We start from the raw sequence: 16,340 nt of genomic DNA, 5'->3' as shown, positions 1-16,340 counted from the left end.
CGGTGGCGGATAATGGCCCGGAGTCTAAGTGATGTGTTAAAAGAACGTACTCACGAGCGTCATTTTCTGCAGTCTTAGCGTCATAACCCTGGCGTACAGGCAAGCGGCTGAGGGTATCCGCTGGAATCAACGCCTTGCCTGGCTTGAACTGTATTTTATAGTTGTACGCACTTAGCAAAATGAACCAACGCTGAATCCGCGCCGCGGCCATGGCTGGAACCAGCTTTTCAGGGCTGAAAAGGCTTAGGAGAGGTTTGTGATCTGTGACGAGTGTGAACCGATTCCCGAGCAGATATTGCCGGAACTTTGTGACACCGAACACAACAGCCAAAGCCTCTCTCTCAATTTGAGAGTAATTCCGCTCCGCGGGTGACAGAGTGCGCGAACGGAACCCGATTGGCAGATCTTGCCCATTCACCCTGTGATATAGTACTGCGCCGACGTCACATGAATATGCATCGGTTTCCAAAAAAATAGGCTTATTTGGATTGTAACGCCCCAAAAACTCCGCTTCTTGAAGCAGGCGCTTGGTTGCTCGGAAAGCGTTGTCTTGACTCGCTCCCCACTGCCAGCGGGCGTTCTTCCTCAGCAGTTCATGCAGTGGTTCAAGAAGAGTGGCCAGGTTGCACAGAAATGCGTGGTAGTAGGTCACGAGCCCCCAAAATGCCCGCAGTTCCGTTACACACTTTGGCTTCGGCATCCGCGTTATCGCATTCATGTTGTCCGCTTTAGGTAACAAACCATCCGCACTAATCCGGTGTACCAGAAATTCAACTTCTGCTTGTCGAAACCTACATTTCCGCGGATGCAACTTGATACCGTGCTGTCGGAAAGGTTCGAAAACTTTACGCAGCGTTCGGGAGTCATCGTGTTTCTCCGCGATTACAACATCGTCCAAGTAAACTTGAACGCCCGGAATGCCTTGCAGAATGCCCTCCATACGTCTCTGAAAAATAGCAGGAGCAGAGGCGACACCAAAAGGCAGTCGATTAAAGCAAAACAAGCCTTTATGCGTGTTTACGACCAAGAGCTTTCTAGTTTCGTCGTCAAGCGGCAACTGATTGTAAGCATATTTCAAGTGGATGGTGCTAAAAACTTCACCTCCATTCGGGTTAGCGAAAATATCCCTTATTTTGGGCATTAAGTACGGCTCCGTGACACAAGCCTTGTTTGCGGTCACCTTGAAATCGCCACACAATCGAATGGAGCCGTTTTTTTTGATAACGGGAACTAGGGACGTTGCCCAATCCGCGTTATCGATAGGCGAGAGAATGCCTTCTTTGTCAAGTCGGTCTATTTCTTCAGTCGCTTGCAACCTCATTGCGTATGGCACGGAATGAGCTTTGCAAAATTGCGGCGTCACATTTTCATGCAGTCGCAAATGGACTGCGGGGCCAGCAATGCGTCCTAGACCTGATGTAAACAGATCGCTGAACTGCTCTAGCAGTGCGCTATCAGAAGGTGGGCGTGAAAAATGTTTCTCACCTGCAGTTGCATCACCGGCAATGCTCAGGACAGGCCTCCCGTTGCGTTCTAATGCGCTGATGATATCGCGTCCGCACAAGTCCGGACGGGCGCACTGCAGTATGGTTAGCGTCGCTTCTAGAGTATTTCCCGCATACGAGACACGAAGCTCGAGTTCACCTTTCACAGGAAGCTTGCCTAAAAAGCAGGACAATTGCAAAGACGTCTCGCGGAGCACTGGCCAGGCATGTCGATGCTTGCAGTAAGTCTTCCACGTAATTATGGAGACTGGTGATCCGTGTCTACTGGCATCTTGAGAGGAACTCCATTCCAGCGTAAGATGCGAACCATGGGCTTGACCACGTTTGTAGACACAGCGTACACATTTAGCAAGCACAGCTCGCTGTCACTCTCTGAAGAATAGTTTTCGCAATGTGCCACTCTTGGTTGTTTGAAGCTGCACATTTTAGCCAGGTGCCCTTTACGTCGGCAGCAAAAACATTCCGCCCGGCGAAACTTTTATTTCGCTGGTTTATGTGCAGTGCTGCCGCAACACGGACAAATGGCATCCTCGCTTGCTCTGGATGAAGCATGCGGATGAATCTTGTGATTCGGTGGTCCCCGCAGCTTGCTTCCCGCAGCATGAACGTTGTCATGATCCCTTGTCTTATCCATGTGATCCACGTTGACAGCCGCCGTCTCTGCCGCCTAAGCTGTATCCTCTGCTTCTTTTAGTGTTAGAGACGACCTTGACAAAAGATTCCGCTGAACTCCAGTGTCCCGCAGACCTGAAACTACTCTGTCTCGTAACATCCGGTCTCTTGATTCGCCAAAGTTGCAACTCCCGGCCAACTTCTGGATCGCCACAATAAAGTCCTTTGTCGTTTCGTGAGGACGCTGATACCTGGTGAAGAACTTGTACGACTCTGCTATTTCATTTCCCTTTGGCGCATAATGCTCCGTTAATAGCTGAACCAGCTTCTCGTAGGTAAGCTCCTGAATCTTGGCCGGAGCGCAACGCCCCGTTATTATGCCGACTGTTGCTGTACTCAAAGCTGCCGTTAGAAGCGCCCGTCGTTTATTCGAGTCGTCGATTCCTAATGCTTCAATGTAGGACTCCAGACGTACCTGGTATGCGTCCCAAATGTCTTCCGCTTGATTGAAAACCGCTGGTCCAGCATGGGCCGCCATCAAGCAGGGCCGTTGCCCGGCGGTGGGCCGCTCGTCGCCACTGCAGTGAATCGACACGAGGTTGGCGAAGAATGGACTGTTTTTATTGAAATGTTAGTTGGTTCTATAGCCCCCCTGGCTAGGGGTGTCGCCGATACCTCTGCGATAACGTAGCTTATCCGGTGAGCCCGGAGTAGATAAGCACGGCACGTGTTGGCACCGCATGCGGCTTCACAACAACTTTGAGAAACGGCAGCCGGGCAGTCATGAAGTAAAGAAGGCTGAACTTTAGTTCTGAAACTCCTAAACACACTGGAACCCTTATAATATTAGTTGGAATTTCAAGGTTGGAAAAACCGCCGGTCTTTTTAAAACCTCTTGACACTTTCAACCCTAGAGATAAAATGCTTTCGGTTGTTGTCGATCCAGTTCAAGTAAGCTTTTCATTGGTCTTGGTAAAATTTTAGTTTTGCCCAAATTCGGTCTGTGTCTTGACACCTGAGAAATATCTGCAATATAGTTCATTGTGGGGAGTACAACGAGAAACAAGAGATACACAAAGTAGAAGAAGACTCGGACGAGAGCTCGTCCATGTCGTCTACTTTGCCTTTCTTTTGTTTTGCGCTGTACCACCCACATTTAACCGCGGTACTTTTGTGGAGCGGGGAGCCCTCCTTCTTTCCAACTGATATATTTTACCACCCACAATGAACTATTATTACTAACTCGCCCAGCTATCCATGCTTCTACAGCATCGCCCAATTCAGTCCTCGCTGTCAGGCAAGACGATCAGGCCCTAATTGGTGTTGATTAGCATGAGGTGTCTTGACCGCTTCTGCGCTGCCGCAGGAAATTTTTCAGGATTGGAGGGAATAGACATAGGCGCACATATCTGCCTCTCTGACACCGCCGACCGGTTACCAAAATAGCTAGAGAGACGTTCATAACGCCAATGACACCGCTTTTTGGTCGTCCGGCTCTCTGATGCAGTAAACGTTTAACGCGTTCCAACCAAGGAGAGTTTATTTTCGCTGTAAAGTTAGTGTGCGGCATCTCCCTAGTGCACCCTCATTCACAATATTTCATGTTATGCCAACGAAACTACGAAAACCATTCATGCATACCATTTGGTTTTTTGAACAGCACATGTAGCGCCCGTGATTTCGTATTGAGCGGGCGGGATCAGGCCACTGCCTTTGGCCACGTTTAATGCATTTGGTGGCTTGGGGCACAGAGAGCTCAATCGCGCGTGGTTATTTGTGCGATCAAGAAATTCCGGTTTTGGGATCATATTTGCTTGTCATTTTAAGGTTCCACTGTGTTGTGCCTGCCCAGCACGCGAGACGGAGTTATTTTTCGTAGAGTATTACGCATGAAAATGGAGGAGGAACCGCGCCCTAAAGTACACATTATATCACTCCACTCGGAAGACACAATAGGTAATAAGGATTTGATAAGGTTTTAGATACTTTCGGTGTAATTTGTGCTTCCATGCTGCGCTTGAAACTGTGGTTGTTTGGAAAATTACGCTTCAATTTGCACTAAGTGCTTCTATTGAGACTGATCGAAGGGCTTATGTGTGACCTGTTCGAAGGATACAACGGTTTTTTCGCCTAGTCGCCTCGTATTGTGTCAGATTAACGCGTTAGCCGTAAAAAAAAAATGAATCAAAGATGGCGCTTTCATGTACAGCCCGCGACATCGTTGTGTAGAACGCGCGAACGGTCCGCTCCCGAGCCAGCCAACGACTTCTAATGAGGGTTCTGGGCACGGGAGAAGCGCTTGTGAGCATGCGCGTCTACACACACAGAGAAGCCACCAGTCTCATACACCTCGCGGCTTGCGGGACCCGACGCATACGCAGCGCTTTCGCTTCGATGCTGTCGCTGCTTCAGAGCAAAGCAGCATGATTTTGAGCTCGGTGTCGGCGTTCAGATTGTTGCGGTCTCAGCGAAGTTAATTTCAGTCACCATCTTGTGCTCTCTAGCCAGTTTTACACCTCTTGCGTTTAACGGTTGGGCTCGATTTCTAGACTGAGGCCCGTTTCACATGCATGCGATTTTCTCCTGCGACACTGTGAATTCAGTCGGTCTGCGACTGGGGAGGGCCGTCAGTCTAGTCGCAGACGGCCTTCGGTCGAGTTTCGCCCGGTTGGTACTCAGTCGCAGCGTCGGTGTGTACGCTTTGCGACTGATCATTGGGGAGCGCCGAGACGGCATGCAACGTGGGGTCACGTGGGAGCTGTTGCCGCGGTGGAAGCAAAACTGTTTATTCTAATCAAAACATGCGAAATATTGCCGTGCATCTAAAAATACGCTGACCATAATATCATCAACACATTCCGTGTGACGTTTCCGTCGCATTTGATAATGGGTTGCCTATCGAAACATCAAGAAACCTTGCCTGTCCCGCCGACCGAATTCGCTGTGTCGGTGTTGCATGTGAAAGCAGTGACCGAAAATCGCACTGCGGACTCGCCGACTACACCGAATATTGTCGGTCCAGTCGCAGCATGTGAAACGGGCCTGAGGCGTGGTGCCTCCACTATGCCTCAGACTCCGAATGGCTGGCGTAATTCTTTCTGCGAGAAAGCGTGACGAGGGTTGGCGAATGGGGGGGTGGGGGGGGGGGGGTGAGAGATAACTGTCCCAGGCTCGCCCAGAAATTGCAGGGCCCACTGCGCAAGCGTTGGAGCTAAGCTGCTGCTGCGCCACTCAGAAACTGCGAGGTGAATACGCTTCGTAAACATTATAACCAGCGGGCAGTGCAGCAGCAAGGCTTGTCTGTACACATGGACGACTGTGCTCAGAATCATTTTATCACGAACCGAGCATCCACCGAAGACGCCGCTGGCTGGCTCCGTAGTGCACCGTTCACGCAAGGGGGACGCGCACTGTACTGTTTTAATTTGGTACGCCTAATAAGGCTTATCACTAGGGCTATTATAATGTAGAAAGCACTCGGCAAAAAAAGCAAACACATATGTTGTGAAAATTTGCTTCACCGGCTATAATTTACCTTTGTATACGTCGGAACATAACCGACAATATAGTTTTTTCCTGAAGAGACGCAAGGGCTATGAAGAAGGCTGTAGTGGAATTTTCAACAAGAATTAAACCACCCCGGGTTCTCTAACGTGGGATAGCATCGCGCAGCATGGACGTTTTTGTATTTGGCCTTCCTCTAAACAAGGCCGCCGCGGCCGGGCTTGAAACCGCCACCTTGGAACCGGCAGGTGAGCGAGAAAACCTCTCAGCCACCACAGCGGGTAATTTTTTTCCAAGCTAGAACCTAAGACAGAAGCGCTATTTATATAATCGCCGATATGAATTCACAAGCTGGTTTACGTGATCGCATAGCATATAAGCGTACTAATGCGAGGAATATGCATGAGACTCAATTGAGTTTAAAGGTGATTTCACCGTGTTTTTGTTGGGCTAATAAAAAGGCGAATAATTTGCTGGCTACACACACACACACACACACACACACACACACACACACACACACACACACACACACACACACACACACACACACACACACACACACACACACACACACACACACACACACACACACACACACACACACACACACACACACACACACACACACACACACACACACACACACACACACACACACACACACACACACACACACACACACACACACACACACACACACACACACACACACACACACACGCACGCACGCACGCACGCACGCACGCACGCACGCACGCACGCACGCACGCACGCACGCACGCACGCACGCACGCACGCACGCACGCACGCACGCACGCACGCACGCACGCACGCACGCACGCACGCACGCACGCACGCACGCACGCACGCACGCACGCACGCACAGACAGACAGACAGACAGACAGACAGACAGACAGACAGACAGACAGACAGACAGACAGACAGACAGACAGACAGACAGACAGACAGACACGCACGCACGCACGCACGCACGCGCACACTTCGATGTACTTCGATGTGTATTGTTTTAAACAGACGCTGCAATCATCACGTTCTGACCAGGTTGCTTGAAAGATCTACCTGGCCGTCTCATGTATTTTATATATCTGCGCGCAAGCATTACTGCGCCCTTCTATGATACCACTCGAGCCCTTGACACTGCCATCATGTCCCCCCCCCCCTCCCCCCAACCGTACTTCCTTCTCTACTCTCACATCGCTTCCTCTAGGCCGGAAACTTCACCACCAAGCCCGGCAGTTTACCGTCTGTGATCTTCTCTATTGCCACAATTACATCCCCGACTGCCGAAAATTTATGGCGGCCTTTCCTTCCGACGCCTGTTCACACAATTGTGACTCGTTTCGCGTTGAAATCTACAGTGCTTACGATGGAATGTTGACAACTTATGAAGCTTGCGTCTCAGCTACTAGTGGCGCGGCATGTACCGTTTCGTCTCTCAGTTCAGCCGCTTGTGTCCCGCCTGACAACGTCGCAAGAACCCTGTTCTCTTTGCCTTCACTCTAATCAACCTTTCGCATGTCCTGGTGGTCCTTTTAAGCGGAACTGGTCTCTGCGGCCCGCTTCCAGCCTTTGCTGATAACAGCCTTTAGGCCATCGCGGCTGTCGGTCAACTCACGCAATTTGCAGAAACGCCGCTGCTACCATCCGTCCCCGCAAACGACGTTGGGCAAAGTGGCCGGAGTCAGCACACGCGGCTCAGCGAAGCCCTATTTCGAAGACCAGCGTTTAGCCCGGGAGGCATCAGAGAGAGATCCATCGTTACGGCGTTCTACCACTAGCCCTCAGACTAGACGACACATTTTAACGCGATAGGGTTAAGGACACTGTTCACCGGAAAACCCGGTGTCGTGGTTGACGTTGGCGTGTCGAGAGAATCGTGACGTCACAACCGTATGACCTTGCGCGGGAAATTCAGACGCACCACAGCGATTGAAAGAAAAATAATCGAGCCGAAACTCGAATTAACCACTGCTTCTTCGGTCGTGAGCCGGGCTCACTACCCCTCCATTACTGAGGAACGTTCTTTCCACTTGGTTAAAGGGAGGCCACGTGTGTCTTGTGGTAAAGAAATACAATAATTATATAAAAATAAAAATAAAAATATAATGAAATAAAACAGATTAGGTAAATATCAGTGCTCGTGTCTGCGAAGTGATACGTAAAGAGGACCTCAGGCTCCTGAAGGAACCTGTTAACGCTTTTGCGTCATGCCGTTCAGGCGGAACTGAACTGTTCCTCGAGTTTTCACAGCTTCAAACGTCGTAAGTTGCTAGCATCACATTAAATACTTGAAAAGTCTGCTCCTTGAACTAGAGAAACAGCCTGTGTAGTTAGAACTCTTCAGCTCATCGGCGAGAAAACGCACACGTATTTAGCCCTTCAATGCGCGAAATAAATCCTTTGAGAGGGGTTGTTTTTGCATATACACATTATAGCCAGAACACCTAGTGAGTGAATTATTAAAAACCAAGCAATAGTTCTGAGATTTGAGCACAACTTGCATTCACATTTTTATCCATTGCGTCTTGCATATCCGGATGCAGTTGTGTTCAGGGCACGTCTACAAATGTCGACGCAGCGCCTGAAGGGGATGAAGACAGTTAGATTCAAATCATAATGACAAAATTTATTTATTCATGTACAGTTTATTATAGTTTAACTCACTCATTTCACAACATCAGGTTACGACTGAATCGTCACGAATGAAGGGCCAAGTGGTGGGGCCAATGCCTCAACATGACGCCTACCAGAGATCCTTTTGTGTTACGCTGTCCTTGTAATCGCACTGGCAATTTTGACAAGATAACCACGCATTCGTTCGAACACAGAAGGAACTGCGCACAGCGACAATGCGATGAGCGAACCGTCATATATGATACCCGATGAGGCGTGAAAAGCAAAACATAGAAGGGAAAGCACAGAAGACTAGAGGGAATAAAGCACAGAATTATGAATGACGTGGTAAGCTAGCTTGATCACAAAGACGTAAGATCCCTGTCTTTTTGCAGAGAAGCCGGGTCCGATGCCCTGTAGGGACCTTCGTATCCGCGAAGCTCACGTGGAGTTCGCCGCTCGACCTGCAGGGTAATAAAAAGAGAGACAAAGAGTGCGAGTTTTACTTGTAGTAATGGCGTTTAAAGAATATCATTACACATGAGAGCGGACAGCGAAAGTTACGGCTGTAGAATTGGTCCGTGCTATACTGCAGCCCTTTGAGCGAGGGCTTTGAATGCATTTTACAAATCCTACAATTATCAATTACTGTTCTGCTACATTTTATTTCATCTTCTATCATGGCGTAAGATGATTAGACAGGAAAGTGAGGAGATAAAAAACTTTAAGGAAGGACGAAAAAACAGGATACAAGATATTGGTGGGAGTATTAAGCGTCAATATAATTTGCGTACGGCATCAGTATCACAAGAGTAAAAAAGTTAATCACGATGTGAGCTCACATGACACGTCTGTAACTCCTCACTGGTCGGAAGGCTGAAACGTTGTTTGCTATTCTGCTGTTCATCACTTTTTTTTTATTCATTCGTTTAACTTTAGTTCAAGAAAATACAGTGTTCGTCTTTACCGTACGCGAACTTTTCTAATGAAATGCTGAAATGGCAATTAGTATCATATATTTTCTCTCATAACCTGCTGCACTGTAGAGAAAATAAAATATGATAATTGGAATAAAATTATTCATTACATTAAGTCTGCCTTCACACAGTGAGTAGTCATTTGTTCCTTGTAAGCAGCATGTTTCGGACGTGCTGAACGAGGGACAGCTGTGCAAGAATTCGGTCGGCGCGGAGTGACTCAGAACGGAGTGAGCTCAGTAATGATTGGGGTAAAATGAACGTGGAAAGTGAAAAGTCACGGCGAAGTATACTCGCGCCTTCTTTAATATTGTAAATAACAACCTTTTGTATTGTTAAGGCCTCAAACTGCGCACAGCCCAAGAGTAAACATCTAGGTGCAGTGTGTTTTGAGCACAGTTCCTCAATGTGAAGTAAGCTTTAAAAAAAAAAAAATCAGCGATCGCTCATTAGCATCTACCTAAGCACATCAATTTCGGCTACAAGACTGGCTGTACATCTTCTATAAGAACTTCAGAGTTGAAGGAAAATTCGTCTTTGTCACGGGATTAAACCCGGGACTGCCACTTATCCCGGAATTCGCTCTCCCATCTAAAATAACCAGGGCGGCTAGCATATGGCACAGCGGTGCAGAATTCGTCAACCACACGAAGTGAGAGTCAAGTTGCCCCAGTGTGTTCAGAGGAATTCCCAAAACTGGAGTTAAAATTTGAAAATAGGCATATTTGCCGTTGCGTTTTCCCTGTAAACAGCCGGCCATTGGCATAGGAAACCCGGGTTTCCTGCTGCCTCTTTTGTCTGTTTCCTTACAGTGGGGCACTCGGTGAAACAGGAAACAGATCTCGATGATAGCCTGTATTCGAAGAGTTAGCTTTCCAGAGTTGTGGTTGTTTCTTCGTGATAGAGCAACTTCCTCGGTGAGGCGGTGGTGCTGGGTTTGAACACCGGGCCAGTAAGAATTTTTGTTCAACTGCGAAATTTCACTGTAAGCTGTATAGCGTTACTTCGTAGCTGCATGTCTGCACTTGGGTGATGCTAATGAGAGCAATCACTCAATTATTACAAGCTTACTGCGTCTTGCGGGTTCTGCTAAACATTATTCTCAAGTCAGCGATATGTTCCGTTTGCCTCTCTAATTTATGCTCCATCGTTGAGCCCGAACTAGAGTGTGAGTTTGGACATGGCTAGGATACCGGAACAAATTAGTGTTGATTTGTAATCTAGCATCTGGATTGGGGACGTATTCGCTGACACCTGCATGCTATAATTAGAGCTGATAGGTCGGTGATATTTCAGTACGATTGCATAAAAAAATCTGCTCTGAACTTTTAGTGTTTGCAGTGAACAGTTCACCGTTTTTTGTGCATTAAGACAAGTTCTGTGCCACAGCTCCTACGTGTACTCTTGGTGTACTCTTAGGTACTGACGATAATCGCATAGATTGCTTTGTGTAGGTGCGTGCAGAAACTTCGATACAAAACTTAAGTCCATGCAGGCATTGAACAAGCTATGCATCAAAAGAGATCGGATTCCGAAACGTCTCAACTCCATGCACGAACTTAAGTGGATGCATGAAAAACATGCCCTTTATGCCCTACATCGGCAAAACAGTTGCAAAAGCATCAGTGCGAAATGGGAAACACATCTGGAAGATAGCCTGTATTCGAAGAGTTAGCTTTCCAGAACTGGGGTGTTTTCATCGTGATAGAGCAACTACTCCGGTGAGGCAGTGGTGCCGGGTTTGAGCACCTGCCCACTACAAATTTTTCTTCAACTCCGAAATTTCTCTGGACGCTGCATAGCTTTGCTTGGCAGCTGTATGTCTGCACTTTGGTAGCAGAGAAAGCTACCGACGATTTTTCTGGGAAGGGCTTATTCCGCGAAGAAGCTTCTGTAAAACAAGATGACTCTAGATAGACTGTGTGTTGGTGGCATAGTTTCCGCACTTCACTTATTCATTTAGCAGCATTACCAAAGTGCAAGACATCAGGGCAGAGGCCCAGGTTAAAACATTGGCTTATGATAATTTTTCTAAGCAAAAAAAAAAGGGTGCTACACTTCAGCCTTTTCTACCTATGAAACAGGCAAGGTGACTTATTTCGAAAGTTTCATCGGGGGAAATAAGTCTGGGAATGCTCAACTAAGAAACAGACGTGTTAGTCGCGAGATTGGGGCCACGAATTCTACAAGTATGCTGCTCTCACGTGCTTGGTGTTACCTATAGTGCCAAGAAGCTATGTGACGAAGTACAACGTTACTGCCACAGTCTTTACAATGGCGCCTTTATCTTTTTAAAATGAGACATGAAAAGAGGACGAAAATAATGGCTGAAAACTTATTGACAAGCCAGCGCACACATTGACATAAAAATATTCACATGACACCACAGCTTGTACTGTGTGATTCTTGTTACATTTCTTGGCTAATCTTATTTCTCAGTATGATTTCACACCAGTTACTCTAGATATATATGCAAGGAAGAATGTTTGTGAACAAACACTTTGTTTCACCGCAGCAGTGGCTTCTATCTCTAGAATGAAGTCAAGTTAGGTTTGATTATTTTCGGATTAACTAGCAGCGGCTTGGAAGGAAAGCTTCGACTTACATCTTTGCTGAAGTTGGGCCCTCGAGCTTTCTTCTTCAACCTGTAAAGATGGATTAAACACATATCTCAGAATATGTGCGCCAAGAGACAAGGATAAGTTATTAAAAAAGTGGTCCTCTAATAAGTTGACTCAATAGGAGTGAGGGTGTCCCATACGAAATATTGAGCCAGAACTCTTTATTACGAAGGTTTAAATTTATTTGAACACTGTCAAGAAAAATACTTCTTGTTCTTATCCGGTGTCTTTAAAGAATGCCGCTTCATTTCTATACATGCAATCGATTCCACATTATCTTGCCTCTGCCTCACGTTACGTGGGGTATCCTAACTGGCTAAAAAAAAAACCAGTGTTCTCTCTCTGGAAGCAACAGTACAAGTCAACAGAGTTTAAGCTTATATACTGTAGTGTATACGCTATACGAATGCTAACACTCAGTAGCAATTTTTGTAAGGAGCTTCTTTACACTTGGCCGTTGATTAACAGATAGTGTCATTATATTCTGGTCAAATTGAGCAGAACGCCGTGCCTTGCGTGGAGGAGGACAAGAAGTTGAAGAGTATGTACAACTTTCCGGTACAAATTACGACCGCTAGCTTAAATGTTCTTAAAGTTAAAGTGCAGTCCTGAGCTTTAGGGACGGTCACAAAGAAGCGCTACAATCAGGAGGAGTAAACGTCGTTTCAGATGTACTAGGAAAAAATATTTTCCAGTGAAACTCTTTTAAATTTTCTGCTAGTGTTCTGCTTAACACTTTTTCAGTATTAACTAACGCCAGTTTGCTGCGAAGCTTTTTTTCTGAAAAACGTTTTCAAATTTTCACGTCAGCATCCACTAACAGAACCGATATTTATGTTTAGGATATGATGTACCGCGTTACTGTTCCCGTTTTGGAAGATGAAACTGAAATTAGATGAAATAAATTTGTAAAATGAATACGAACGCAACATAGAAGGAATTACAGCACAAAAGAAAAAAAAACACGCAAAAGTGGGCATCGGACCATAGATCATTGTTCCGGTGACGAACACTCTTCCCCTCTAAAGGTGCTAGCTCACACATTGCATTTTATCATTTTTTATGGAGGGCTACATATTTTTTTTTTCGTTTAAATTTTGCTGTTTTACTTCTCGGCCTTATTCAAAGTACACTTGTTCGTTACAAAGACATCCCTCAGGGTACCAGCACTGTCATCAGGCCGAGCCAATGCCGGCCGCCGGAGTGCATTGCCTCGTTCTGGCATTTTTCAAGTTAGTGCACATTGCGATAACTGAACCACTCGACGGTAGTGAATCGATAATATACTGTTGAAGTTGTGCATCACTTGATCTAGTGCAACTCCGAGTCTTGCTTGGCGCAAAAAAAAATTGTGGGGTCACTTGCTTGAAAGCCACCGCGCTAATCTTGGCATACGCGCCTGTTTTCACGTGACATCTATCGTGACATCGAGATTTGATCGCAGATTAACGGACACGTGGGGATTTGAGGCCAGTGAAAAGAGTAAGAAAATAGCAAGTGCGGGTATTTGTTTATTTATTTTATTCATTTATTACAGGCCACGGACTCCAGATACAAATAGGGGAGGATTAGAAAACATCCGCATGATAATAAGGAAATCAAGAACAATAGTTAAGCAAGTTTCAATTTGTATAATTCTAGTGAACATATGAAGCTTTTTCTGAAACATCGCTCCAGTCTGGTATTGTGCGAAGAAACAGAAAAATTTAAACATATCAGTTCCAGCATAATAGTGGATGGGGTCAGCGATAACTACCTGTCTCAGGTAGATGCACCACTTCTAGTACTTCGCTATCTATAGTAAACTGGTTTGATGGTGTTTTTGGAATTTTCTTCTTAATTTTTAAACCCACTGTTCTGGTTTTCTTGTTCAGGTCCTTGATTGTGTTTTGTGATTTTCTGCCTGAGTTACTTAACGAAGCAATGTCATTAGAGAATTCGTGATTACTAAAGTATACTCCAATAACATCGATCGCCAGATCTTGCTACTCCCGTATTCTGAATACCTGCCATTACCAAGCGATGGACAGTACTAGAGAGATCGTGACCTACTGCTTGGTAGCCTTCCTATTGCATTTTAAGAGCGTTGGCTCTTCTTACTCATCACGTTTCGAGATTTAGTGGGGTCTGCTACCACCCTTGATCACAGCGCCATCTGTGGCAGCAACTACACATCACGTTTCGAGATTTCGTGAGGCCTCCTACCACCCTGAGACCAAAACGCCATCTGTGGCAGCAACTAGAAAACAGCGTATCTCGCATTGAGACTTGCAGCGCCATCTACAATAGCATTATAGAAACAACCACTTGCCACGTGCCAATGATGACGTCACTGTCCAATATCGTGGATAGAGGTGAAACTATGTGAGTATGACGTCAGGGCGCGAAATGACGGCATGGTTTCGGTTTCTCGAATCCAAGATGGCAGCTATTAAAATTGGTTGTGCCCTCTCATCCCTAGTATCTACTAGTATCCTGTCTAGCTACTCTGCCCTCAATTTCGCTTACACATTCTGTAACGATAATTATGAGGACGCCAATCGTCGCCCAAACTCTAAGGTAGTCGCTGTCGGCCGAAGTGAAATATTGTTTTGCAGTGAAATTCTGAATTTCTAAACTGCTTCGTACTGATAAGTCTCTCTTGCGTTTCTTCCTTACTGGTTTCATCCATTCCCTGTTGAGGCGTAAACTGCATTCGAGACCTCACCATCCTATCATTGCTACTTAGCACCTTATCGAGCACCTCTGCACCAGCCCAATGTAGGATTGGGGCACAATATGAGGTACATTTCAGAGTTGCAGTCGTCATTCCGTCTCATCTAAATCTACTTACTGTTGTATTATATTCTGTTGACTATATGTATACTGTTGACTTATAAATAAAGTACTGTTAACTTATGAACGCACTATATAGCCGTCGCTTCCTCAGGCGAGGCAACGTGTTCACTTAGTTGAAGTGTTAAGTGAAAGATGTCTTACCTTGAAATGATGCTTGCAGAGACGACAAAACACATCAGTAACAAGGAGGAAAGGACCACACCAACAATCACGATGTTCAGTTTAGCGGCTGGAAGAAAAAAAACATATAAACTGCTATCACACTGCCGAATATATGCAGCAATATGAAAAGATAATTTAAGTCAATCTTTTTTTAAAATTCACAGAGCCATACTAGCCGCTTAAACATCAGAAAATTTCTGACAGTGGTGTTTATGGAACATGCATTTATAGGAGAAATTGTTGCAGGATGGCACTGACTTTCCGGAGAATTTGAAGCTTCATATGATCAATTACATCGATTAAATTCCGTCAGTATATCATCTACTCAACAGATGTGAATAGATAAATAAACCTGATTTGGGCAGCTGTACTTTAAAGAGAACTCCTCAGTTCATGAATAATTCAGACAAAACATTCTATTTCTGCGAACAACCTTTTTGCAGATGCTGATGTGAAGCAAGGTACAGGTGTCGAAAAACTTACATTGCAAAGGCTTGTTCTCTTGCGTGCAAAGGGGTCCTGTGAACTTTGGAGGGCACCTGGACAAATTATGAAGTTGAAATTAACGGTCATAAAAAGGCTATAAACTGACGGCCAAGGGGCAAAAAGTTTATGATGCGCGCTTTCTGCTTTTGACCCGCATTTAACGTAAAGTGGGATGCGAGACGCAGGGGCTGGATGCCGTGTGCTTTGTATCTGCGCTGCGACACATGTCGAAACTTTTCTTCTCCTTTTTCTTTCTGTTTATTTAGCCGCTTCTAACTGCACTCGCCAGTGCCTATGCCCATGTTGATGCCAGCGAACATACCCGCACTCATTCCACTTCGTGCTCCTATAGCCGCTTACTAGTACCCTAAATGGGCGGTATATGACTTGGCTTTGCAGATTATCCTGGGAGTTTTTCGGCGTTGCATCATGAACCCAGGCAAGCGACTGATGGGCATAGACAAGCACTCTTTAAGCCAGGCGTGACTTGTTGGGATGTATTATTTCTACTTTCTTTACAAATCCTGTCTTTATTTCTTTCGCTCTTTGAAATGCACTCGAGTCCGTTTCATGAGGGCAACAAATACTGCAGTGCTGGCTTACGGCTGCCAACGCATGCGCTCGGTGATTTCATTGCGCATCACGTTGTCAATGACATGGTGTTCAACACTCGGTGCCTTCACAGAAAAGGCGCACAAATGTGCATTATAAATTCCCTTCCTGTCAAAGGAGCTCAAATTTATAAGAAAATAATTAAGAGTTAATTTTATTAGCGCCTCCGCCATCTGCCACTTATATTGAAGCGCTTCCAAACTGTGGATAAGGGTAGAATATTGAAGCACGTGAACACTACCACTGGGCTTTAATCATAGACAGTTTGAACGACAGGCAATGTAGAGGTGCAGTGTTCGGCGAAGTTATCTCAATAATATTTTTCTGGGGTAGCTGACAAATGATTTTATATTTCGAAAATTGGTACAGTCTTTAAGAACGAAGG

General features: G+C 45.9%; 2 protein-coding genes across 2 annotated transcripts in view; both read right to left on the bottom strand.

Moving 5' to 3' along the window:
• Positions 1-2,172: 2,172 nt before the first annotated feature.
• LOC144095193 (uncharacterized) lies at positions 2,173-2,655 on the bottom strand. Its single transcript, XM_077628980.1, has one exon. The coding sequence runs from the start codon at positions 2,653-2,655 to the stop codon at positions 2,173-2,175; it is 483 nt and encodes a 160-aa protein (XP_077485106.1).
• Positions 2,656-8,251: 5,596 nt separating this feature from the next.
• The window catches only part of LOC144136568 (uncharacterized), a 73,566-nt gene continuing 65,477 nt past the window's right edge, over positions 8,252-16,340 (bottom strand). Inside the window, exons 23-26 of the mRNA XM_077668975.1 lie at positions 15,341-15,396; positions 14,837-14,924; positions 11,842-11,881; positions 8,252-8,723 (exon numbers count right to left, since the gene is read on the bottom strand). Coding sequence (XP_077525101.1) covers positions 8,622-8,723; positions 11,842-11,881; positions 14,837-14,924; positions 15,341-15,396 — 286 coding nt within the window. The 3' untranslated portion in view covers positions 8,252-8,621. The remainder of the gene's footprint in view (positions 8,724-11,841; positions 11,882-14,836; positions 14,925-15,340; positions 15,397-16,340) is intronic.

Source organism: Amblyomma americanum, chromosome 6, assembly GCF_052857255.1.
Source record: "Amblyomma americanum isolate KBUSLIRL-KWMA chromosome 6, ASM5285725v1, whole genome shotgun sequence".
Taxonomy (NCBI): domain Eukaryota; kingdom Metazoa; phylum Arthropoda; class Arachnida; order Ixodida; family Ixodidae; genus Amblyomma; species Amblyomma americanum.
The sequence above is the reverse complement of the archived record's forward strand: the minus strand, read 5'-3'. Positions and strand labels throughout refer to the sequence as shown.

What these genes read in the sequence shown, in the direction of transcription:
- LOC144095193 (XM_077628980.1), bottom strand. Translation starts at nt 2,655, where the DNA reads ATGGCGGCCCATGCTGGACCAGCGGTTTTCAATCAAGCGGAAGACATT.